The 11464-nt window shown below is 42.1% G+C and overlaps 1 protein-coding gene across 1 annotated transcript in view; it reads left to right on the forward strand.

The window, feature by feature from the left end:
* Window positions 1-8300, forward strand: part of LOC128689958 (ubiquitin-associated domain-containing protein 2-like) — an 84220-nt gene extending 75920 nt beyond the window's left edge. The window contains exon 8 of the mRNA XM_070088528.1: window positions 7530-8300. Within this exon, the coding sequence (XP_069944629.1) occupies window positions 7530-7672 (143 nt within the window). The 3' untranslated portion in view covers window positions 7673-8300. The remainder of the gene's footprint in view (window positions 1-7529) is intronic.
* The last annotated feature ends 3164 nt before the right edge of the window (window positions 8301-11464 follow it).

Below are 11464 nucleotides of genomic sequence, written 5' to 3' on the forward strand. Positions count from 1 at the left end.
CAGCTGCCTCAATCGCTGCCTCAACAGCTGCCTCAATCGCTGCCTCAACAGCTGCCTCATGCACTGCCTCATGCACTGCCTCAAGCACTGCCTCAACAGCTGCCTCAACAGCTGCCTCACCCACTGCCTCAATAGCTGCCTCAACCACTGCCACAATCGCTGCCTCAACAGCTGCCTCAACCACTGCCTCTACCACTCCAGTCGCACTCAATCTACAAGTACCAAACACAATGAATTATTGTGAAATGTTTATTAGAGCAGGGAGACTAATGTTCACTCCAGCATAAACAAAGCCACACTGACGATGTGTCAACCACTCCCTCGTATTTTTGTACAACTTCCTTCTTCAATTATATTGTATTTATTATTATTATTATTATTATTATTACTATTGTTATTATTAGCAGTAGCAGAAATGTTTGATTCTTTGCTGTGTTCAAGAGTAAACACATGTCACCGTCTAATACCTGTCGGAAAAACCATTCCAATATGCAGTCATGAATGGGTTTACATTATTTATACTGCAGTTTAATAGCAAATAATGAACAAACAAAACACTCACCACACTGAGTGGTGGGAGGGCTGGCTGCCAGTTGCGGGGGTCAGTGGGAGGGTAGTAGGGACTCGCAGGTGGCGGGAAACTTGAATATGATTTGGCGGTTGGGAATTCGCGAATGTGTGAAGCCCACGAAAGCTGAAAACGTGAATGTTGAGGGAGACCTGTATAGCCCAATGTGGTAGTTGGCAGTTATAAGAAAGAAGGAGCACTGCAACTGGCCTACTGGCCCATGCTAGGTAAGTACAAGTCGCCTACTGGTCTAAGCCAGTCAGGTCCAACTCACACCCACTCGTGTATCTGTCTAACCTATTTTTAAAACTGCACAACACTTAAGCTTCAATAATGCTACTAAGGAGTGTGTTCCACTCATCCACAACCCTATTACTAAAGCAGTGCTTTCCTATATCCTTTCTAAATCTTTCCAACTTGAACCCATTGCTGCAAGTCCTGTTTTGGTTAGAAATTTTTAGCACATTATTTACATCTCCTTTGTTCCTGTTTTCCATTTATACACCTCAATCATATCCTCCCAGAACTGTGCAGCACAATCTAAATGATGCCCAGCCAACGTGTTGTTTGTCCGTCGATTCGACGAGGACCATCTAGTCATCCTGGGGTCGAAGTTGGTGGGTATGCAGATGACTTGTCAGGCCAATCCGCGCACGAAACGTTCTCTGGCAGTGTGGACAGGGAAGGGTGGCAGCATCGAGGGGTCTGATGGCTCTGGTCTTCCTCGCCTGCCTGCGCTGCTCAGCTAGTGAGATTCTGCTTGCCTCGCAGGATGTTGCCCCCTTTCTGGACAACTGCTCGCCAGTCATTCCTGTCCTGAGCTATCAGCTCCCACATGGTGTGGTTGATGTTGAAAGCTTTCAGAGCAGTCTTAAGGGTGTCCTTAAGACTGCGCTTTCCATGCTGCAGTTCGCCAAACGAGTTTCTTTGGCAGCCGGTGGTCTGGCATGCGAGCAACGTGACCTGCCCAGCGAAGCTGTGTCTGCATTAGGATGGTGTAGATGCTAGGCAGGCCAGCTGTAGTCAGCACTTCTGTGTCTGACTACAGCTGAAGAATAACCTGAGGACTCCTGTTATTTATACAGTGGACCCCCGCATAGTGATTTTAATCCGTGCAAGAGGGCTCTTTGTTATGCGAAATGTTCGGTATGCGAATGAATTTTCCCCATAAGAAATAATGGAAATCAAATTAATCCGTGCAAGACACCCAAAAGTATGAAAAAAAAAAATTTACCACATGAAATGTTAATTTTAATACACACAAACTGAAAAAGGCATGCACAATTACATGACACTTACTTTTATTGAAGATCTGGTGATGATTGATGGGATGGGAGGAGGGGAGAGTGTGTGTTAGTGTTTAGAAGGGGAATCCCCTTCCATTAAGACTTGAGGTGTCGAGTCCTTTTCTGGGGTTACTTCCCTTCTTCTTTTAATGCCACTAGGACCAGCTTCAGAGTCACTGAACTTCTTTCGCACAACATATCTGTCCATAGTGGCCTGTACCTCTCGTTCCTTTATGACTTCCCTAAAGTGTTTCACAACATTGTTAGTGTACAGGTTGCCAACACGGCTTGCAATAGCTGTGTGAGGGTGATTTTCATCCATGAAGGTTTGCACTTCAAGCCACTTTGCACAGATTTCCTTAATCTTTGTAGTAGGCAACTTCTTCAATTTCTCTCTTCCCTCCTCTGAACCAGTTTCCTCAGGTCTGGCCTCTTGCTGTTGAAGTTGATCTATCAGCTCATCAGTGGTTAGTTCTTCATTGTCCTCCTCCACTAACTCTTCCACATCCTCCCCACTAACCTCCAACCCCAAGGACTTTCCCAATGCCACAATGGATTCCTCAACTGGCATAATCCTCTCAGGGTTAGCCTCAAACCCTTCAAAATCCCTTTTGTCTACACATTCTGGCCACAGTTTCTTCCAAGCAGAGTTCAAGGTCTTCTTAGTCACTCCCTCCCAAGCCTTACCTATAAGGTTTACACAATTGAGGATATTAAAGTGCTCTCTCCAAAACTCTCTTAGTCAGTTGAGTTTCTGAGGTCACTACAAAGCACCTTTCAAACAGAGCTTTTTGTGTACAGTTTTTTGAAGTTTGCAATAACCTGCTGGTCCATGGGCTGCAGGAGAGGAGTGGTATTAGGAGGCAAAAACTTCACCTGAATGAATTTCATGTCCCCATAAAGTCGCTCTGCCACGTCTGTAGGATGACCAGGGGCATTGTCTAACACCAGGAGGCACTTAAGTTCTAATTTCTTTTCAGTTAGGTAATCTTTCACATTGGGGGCAAATGCATGGTGTAACCAGTCATAGAAAAAGTCCCTAGTGACCCATGCCTTACTGTTTGCCCTCCACAGCACACACAAATTCTCCTTGAGGACATTCTTTTGCCTGAACGGTCTGGGAGTTTGAGTGATACACTAATAAAGGCTTCACTTTGCAATCACCAGTAGCATTGGAACACATCAACAAAGTAAGCCTGTCTTTCATAGGCTTATGTCCTGGGAGTGCCTTTTCCTCCTCAGTAATGTAGGTCCTGCTTGGCATTTTCTTCCAAAACAGGTCTGTTTCATCACAATTAAACACTTGTTCAGGTTTCAGTCCTTCACTATGTACTCCTTGAATTCCTGCACATATTTTTCAGCTGCTTTGTGGTCCGAACTGGCAGCCTCACCATGCCTTATCACACTATGTATGCCACTACGCTTCTTAAATCTCTCAAACCAACCTTTGCTGGCCTTAAATTCACTCACATCATCACTAGTTGCAGGCATTTTTTTAATTAAATCCTCATGCAACTTCCTAGCCTTTTCGCTTATGATCGCTTGAGAAACGCTATCTCCTGCTAGCTGTTTTTCATTTATCCACACCAATAAGAGTCTCTCAACATCTTCCATCACTTGCGATCTCTGTTTTGAAAACAGTTAAACCTTTGGCACGAACAGCTTCCTTGATTGCCTTTCTGTTGCCCACAATAGTAGCGATGGTTGATTTGGGTTTCTTGTACAACCTGGCCAGGTCGGCGACACGCACTCCACTTTCACACTTATCAATGATCTCTTCATCTCTATTGTAATTCTCACCCTTATTGCTGTAGGGTTGGCACTAGAAGCTTTCTTGGGGCCCATGGTCACTTATTTGGCTGATAAAATCACCAAAAACACTGTAATAATACGAAATGTTCCGATTGTATGCTTGGATGTTACCGCGGAGGCAGGCTGGTAAACAATGCCACCAGCGGCACATGTGAGGCTGGCTAAGGGCGCACATTGGACGCGTCTCGGACGAAGAGCGGTGAGCGGGTTTTTGAGCGGTATGCGAGGCAAAATTTTTGCGATAAAAGCGAGCGGTATGCGGATTGTACGTTATGTGATGGCGACGGTATGCGGGGGTCCACTGTACTTGATATGAACCCAGAAAATTATTCACTTTATTTGCAAACACTTATGCACTGTTGTCATGGTTGTAAATTACTGCTAACCAGAACCCCTAAATCTTTTTTTGCAATCAGTGATATTAAGATCTACATTATTTAGTTTATAAGTGTCATGGTTATTTTTCTTTCCCACGCTTAAATTGCTGGTATTGTTACAATCGTGGAAGCGTTGAGCACACAAGGATCACATATCTCTGCATGGCAGATGTAAAAGCAATGGCACTGATGGAGAGATGGGGTTGAGGGAAGGACATTAGCAGAAAGAAAGCAAAGGTGGGCGGGGGGGTTCAGAATTGGTAAAAAAAAAAAATCCTTGAGTCAACAATAAAAGTGGGACTGTTAGGAGGGCAGGCAGAGAAAGTAGGTGGAGTAGAGGTGCCTAGTGGAAATTAGCTTTCTTACTCATTTTTGTAGTGGATTTAGGAATTGGAATTTGTTGTGCAAGATGTGGGACAAAAACAAATCGAGTTGGGTTAATGCATTTACAAGCCCTTCATAGATGTTGCAAAGTGAACTGTTGTGCTTGTGGCACTGAAATTTTGGTTTTCATACCTTGTAAACACATCTAGCATCACTAGACAAATTTATTAGTTTTTCTGCTTCAAAATCCATACACTGTAGAGTTTTGCTGGGTGGCCAAAGCACCAGCACTTTCCACTACAACAAAATGCCTGAACTGCAAGAATGAGCACCACACCCTAGCTGCCAAATGTCCAGCAAGATGAGAATATGTACTCGAGAAAACCCAAGAACAACAGAAAACAACTACAAGGTCTCAAACATATGATCAATCACAAAACTGCAAGCAGACACCACTAAAATACTTAAGACCACGCAGTCTATACTCTCCACCAGCAGTGTGCTACCTCATACCAGACTGTGAACCCACAAAAATCCATTACTGTATGATGTATACCCACATGCACAATATAGCAAAACCAGGATCCTTCAACAGTCATCAATGAACTCTTCAGGCTAAACATGCCTAGCTTCATATTCCCGGCTGTATAGTCCTTGTGGCTTAGCGCTTCTTTTTGATAATAATAATTCATATTCCCGGACTGTTCACCTGCTGACATACTCAAGTTCACTTCCAACAGCGTTATTGTCTCACCACCAGAAAGTTTGTCCCCAGCAGTTCCACCACCACCTAAGAGTGTCAAAATGACTCCCAAGCCCACCAATGAGACCACCACAAACTGCCTCCACGGTAATGGACCAATCAGCGACCTCACCCCAAGAGAAACAGTCAACAGACATCATACCCAAATCAACACAACCACTTGAAGAACAGTTCAACGACAAGTTCAGCAGGCCTGGCTGTGCAAGCTGGCCAGGTGTGTTGCTCTACACAACTGCCCCTCACAGTAATGTAATGTACTGCAGAGAATTACACTCCCAACTACAAGACGGGACTGTAAAGTTCACCGATGTTGACCCTGAAACACATCAAATACTGATGGAAGACACAGAAAAGCATATAGACAACACAATCAGAAAGATCTAGGTGATCCAAGTCTCCAGAACAAAATTCAAGTCCAAAAATGGCCCCATCCATGGCCAGCCATAACTTCATTGACCAATCAGCATGAAGTGAGTGTCCCCAACACTCAGACATCTGTCTAAAATGGGCGTGGCTCCAGTTGACCCTGTAATGGCCGTTTTCTCAGCCCTTCCGACACTGCTTGCTGCTGTGCAGCTGGCATGCCCTTCAAGACACTTCCATTCCTGGGAGCCAAGGCCAGGCCACCTCTTTGAAAAGGCCCAGGCCGGGTGCTTGTACCATCGAATCTACAACAGAACAGAACAACTTTCTACATTGTGGTGTAGGGATCAATTCTCATACTTGTAAATGGCATCCTACAGTATAAACAGTGGCCACATTAAGAATTGGGAGGTCTTGGAGCTCAGATTGTTCCATAATGTCTGCATCATGAGTCAGGAAATCACATTGAACAATAGTATGTGGAAGAACTGTGGTTCCACTGCAAGAATTGAGAGATGTATTTACAAATAGTGAAAGGAATAGCACAGGTAAAAATGGAAAGATCGTGAGTCTGTCCAGCATTTTGTACCATGACTGTGTGTGCACCACTCCTAAGAGAATGAAATGAAACGTTTTGACCAACACGGCATAGGAGTGCCTTGCTTGATACTGTGATCTGAAAGTCAGTGGGAGATGTCAATTGTAGAGTGAAGAACTTAGTCCATTGTGTACCTTGAAATGTAGAGTGTAAGGGAAGTGTGATGAGCGAGAGGTAACTGGGACAGTGCCATCCATTAATGGTCATGGTCGTTTAGGTGGGAGACCAGAGGTGGTCTGTCCTGAGATAAGTAGGCAGTCTAAAAATCATTGCACTGTAGAGGAAGCCAGAAGCATGGTCAAAGATATGCAGAGGTTGGACATATCAAAAGGCTCGGGCAGAACCTCTCTACCAGAGGTGGGCAACAAAATGTTACCTGAAGAAGGTACCGAGTTCTGAAGAATGATCTAAGGACAGTACAGGTGCCACAGGAGAAAGGGGGCCAGGCAAAGGAATTTCATGGACCTGGGACTATGGTAATTTTTCTTTTATGGGGGTACATGGAGGGGTAGCTAGTAGAAATGAAAGGGATTGTATATCCCCCCCCCTCCCTGCACCCAAGAGGGCCCTTGGTGCAACCAGTAGTGCAGATGCAGCATGAAACCCGTGCCCTGCCCTACCCTACCCTTCACACTGGTAAACTAGCAATCCAAGATAGCAACCTTGCATCCACTGAGCCACCTTGGTGGATGAACGAGAGGGCAGTTGGAAGCCTGCCACAAAGCAAATTTCTTTCAGCTACTACCTCCCAGAACCAAAAGGCAGCCTCCAGAGATGCACCCGTTGCCCAAAGGACACCATAAGTCATCCTCTGGGACTCTGGATCAGAGCATCCCCAGATCTAGATTCATTGGCAAACACCAACAAGAGCCTTTAATGGAATGGAATGAATGACACTGACACCCTTTCTCCAGCTTAGGAGCTAGAATTTTGGGGGGAGGACCCAAAGGCCAAAAGCAGGAAAGGAAGGATTTATTAGAATCTAAGCACAAAACCTACAATGGTCATACAGCACTGCAAGGTAGGGTGCTAAAGGTTTAATAAGCGTGGTCTGATACTAGGTGAGGGTGAAGAGGATGAGAGGGGGCAGGGAAGGGAGGAGTGGGGTGTAATGAAATTCGGTCAGAGGAAGACTCGGCCCAAAAGCCTTACCGTAACAAGGAGCCCTGCCCCCCACCCCCACCTTTTAAGAGGACAGAATTCTAAAATATTCCAGCTAATGAGATCCATAGGAGGGGGGGGGGGGGGAATAGGGTGTTTAGATTTGATCCGAGGAGGAGAAAGTTTTGGTTTCTCAGATTAAGCTTCAAGGAGGGTTCCTTGCCTCACTGAAGGGGAATATTCTTAATTTATTAAGAAAAGTGACATGCAATTTAATGTAACATTAAGAAGTACAGTGGTTTATATATATATTTTTTTTTTTTTTTTTTTTTTACAGCTCATCCTGCTCCACCCCCAACAGAAGAGCAGGTTCAGACTCTGGTAGAGATGGGATTTGATCGTCAGAGAGTGATAAATGCACTTCAGACATGCAATAATGATGTAAACACAGCCACACATCTCCTCCTGCAAGAATCATGATAATGCAACTGCATAGTGCTAGCTAACAATGTGATAGGGTCCATAATAAAGGCAGGTGGCTTTCATACAAGAAATTCCACAGCAGTCATGGAACTGATTAGTCTTCATTATAAAAGGATATATTTTTTTAAATTCATTAACTGATAATTCATTTTACAGGATTAATCAGTTTTATCAAAGATTATTAAGCTTATGGTTGGTCATTTTTTTGTAGTTTGAGACATTGTTCTTCCTTCTGTAACAAATTGAAAGACCTGTCAAATTTATCAATAATTGCCATTCATATATTTAATGTCCATTGAAGACTTAATATAATGTTGTAAGAAATTGTAGCATTAAAAACAAATGCTCATGTTTATTCATCAAAGGCTATATAGCATTGCTAGTCATAGCATGTTCAAAGTGTACTCTCTGGGATACTGTAGTACTAGTATTAAAGGTAATTGAACATTGGTAATTTGTATACCATTTTTTATGTAGATAAAGTAAATTTTCAAGGGTATCCAGTTTTTATTATCATCTGAAGCAGTTGACATATCTTTCCCATAGGGTAAGTACTCACTTTTGGCCTTGGATTTAAAAAGTGTTCACATCTAGTTTTCCCTCTTAATTACATTGTCTTAATAATGCCATTTTTTGTTTATCCTAATGTGAATACAATCATTTATGCCCCAGAATACTAAACTAACATGTTCGTATATGGTATTTGTCATGGCAGATATCATTAGTTTAGGCAAACTATTCATTTAAAAAATATTTGGGATTTATATTTGTACTTTTAAATTAATTTTAAAGATCAGTTAAGATAATTAAATTTAGTTCCCTCTCTACTACTACTGCTGAACCAGTGCTTTCCTATATTCTTTGAGGTCACCCAAAATAAAAAAAACTAAACATTAGGTAAGGGGCATCATCGGGTAGCTTTAAATTTAGAAAGGATATAGGAAATTAGTGGTTTGGTAACAACACTGGTAAATGTAACCTAAGTATGGATATTGAATCTGAAACCTTGAGTACTTTAAAAATAGGCTGAATAGATATAAGAGCAAGACTAGCCAAGTTTGAGAAGGACCTGCCCATCAGACCAGTAGGCCTATTCTTGTAAAGAAAAAAAGATTTGGTAATAGTTGAAGACGAATGGATTATAATATAATCATAGCTAAGCACTAAACCCACAAGGGGTCATACAGTGCTGCAGGGTAGGGAATGCTCTAGGTTTAACCCTTTGAGGGTCAAGACCCCCGATCCTTAACTTGCTCTCAGGGTCGGAAAAAAAAAAAAAAAAAATTCACGAAATGATAGAATTTTTCCCGGTGGTATTATTATTATTATAATCAAAGGGGAAGCGCTAAACCCGGAGGATTATACAGCGCCTGGGGGGGGGGGGGATGTGGAAGGCATTCAGGCTTAATTCGGGGAACTGGAGCACAGATCCAATTCCCTAAATGAAGAGCCCCTCACCAACATCAAGGAACCTTCCTTGAGGGGTTCCCAGTGGTAATGACACCAAAAGTACAAAATTACGCTCTCGCAAAGTTAGCGATATTGACAATATTTATGCATTGGTGATTTCACCCACTTCGAGCCCTATTTTCAGCCAATTCCATTGTTCTATCGATTGTGTACAAGAAACTGCCCATTTACCAATTACCCAATAAAGTGGTCAGAAATTGGCAACATGGCCAATTTCAAGATACTAATTTCAAAATAGGGTCCAGAACAAATAAGAGATTTCTGGCACTAAAATAACATTCTCTGTTCATTAGTCATCTCCTAGCCCCTCTTATATTACTCTTGCTTTCCATTTTGAATTTTTCTAAAAAAAAAAAAAAAAAAAAATACTGTTATGCAAACTACTGCATTATTGTAAAAATGGTACAAATAATATCGGCGAACTTGTGAAAGGACATTCGACTCACCGGCTGACACGTATTGGTTGCGTGGCGCGATTTGTTTACTCTTGAACATCAGCAAAAATTGAACATTTCTGCTAATTTGAGCTCAATTTCAAGGTACTTTTCTTTGTGAAACCAATCAAAATCATCTCTATTTCTGTGAAATATCTTCCATTCTGTCAAATGAGACCAAGAAAACGAGAATACAACCATAAATACCATACAAAAGTACACTGTAAAGTCACCGTTTTAAACCAAAAATACTGCCTTTTTTTTTTCATTATGCACTGTGCTGCAGGATTTTTTTTTTTTTATACGGCACACTGACCACGCAGACCCATTCTTTCATATGTAGGCCTACCAGCTTTCTTCCACCAGATTTGAAGGCGCTAGAACTTTGGCGTATAAATACAGGACCTACACCGGCTATCAAGCTGTACCTATACAGGACTGACCCTGAAAGGGTTAATATACTTGATCAGAGACTAGTGAGGGTAGAAGAGTATAACAGAGTTGGTAAAGGCACTGTGAAATGCTAAAGGAAGGATAATCAATGTTTGTTTAATAAATCTGTTTCTTTCAAAAAGCAAAAGAGGGAGTGAGTCAAAGGTAGGGCTATCAGCAAGGAGAGAAAATAAAGTAAGGGTGTTAGAGTAGTGATGACAGGTAAATTGTGTGTGCTTGCTGATAGACAAGACATTCTAGTAGAATATGGCAAAAAATTGGAACCTGACAATTCTCAGTGTGGAACCAGGTGCCTCTCCACGAGATACCCATAAGTGAGACATGCCCAATGCAAAGATGGGAAAGCATAGTCTCCCAACCATGACATGAATAAGACCAGCATCCTAAACACTGATTAATAGAACAATGTGTTATGAATCAATTCAGACCATCGTTGCTGCCAACAGTTGCGAAGGTGGCTAGAGATTACAGCAAAATAGTCCGAGAATGGAATACCCTACATGAAACATGAAGGTCATGTACCACTAATCAATAAAGAAGTGCTAAACTTGCAAGAACATCCAGGGACCCAGCACAAAATGTGTTTTTGCTAGTAATGTGGCACAACCAAAGCTGTATACGAAGAACTAGGAGACGAGGCGAATTAAAGTTTTTGGTAGCTTGCAAACCATTAACCCTTTCAGGGTCGAGAGGCCCTCTCCTAAACTTCTCAGGGTCGAAAACTTTTCGAGAAAAAAACATTTCTTATGAAATGATAGTGTCACTGACACTAAAAGTATGAAATTTGATGGAAAACTTACGGAATTATGCACTCATGAAGTTAGCGAATCTTGACGATGTTTACGCATCGGCTATTTCGCCCACTTTGAGCCCTATTTTTGGCCAATTCCAGTATACTAGGCGACAAAAATCATAACTATTTCGCTAGAACTCCATTTTTTGTATCGAATGAGTACAAGAAACCACCCATTTACCGATATCAATTATCCAATAAAGTGGTCAGAAATTGGTAATTTTGCCAATTTCACACAAATTTCAAAAGATGCCAATTTCCAAATAGGGTCCAGAATAAATAAGACATTCCTGGCACTAAAATAACATTTTCTCTGTTCATTAGTCACGTCCCCAGGCCCCTCTTACATTTCTTTGAATTTTTCTCGTAAAAAATAGATTTACTGTTACGTAGACTACTGCATTAGTGTAGAAATGGTATAAATAATATCAGCGCACTTGTGAAAGAATATTAGACTTACCAGTTGACGTGTATTGGACGTATGGCATGATTTGTTTACTTTTGAAACCATACCCCCGGCCGGGATTGAACCCGCGGTCATAGTCTCAAAACTCCAGCCCGTCGCGTTAGCCACTAGACCAGCTAGCCACAATAAGATTCATCCAACTAGGTATATTTCTACACCATAGGAAGGTTAGC

Source organism: Cherax quadricarinatus, chromosome 25, assembly GCF_038502225.1.
Source record: "Cherax quadricarinatus isolate ZL_2023a chromosome 25, ASM3850222v1, whole genome shotgun sequence".
NCBI classification, from domain to species: domain Eukaryota; kingdom Metazoa; phylum Arthropoda; class Malacostraca; order Decapoda; family Parastacidae; genus Cherax; species Cherax quadricarinatus.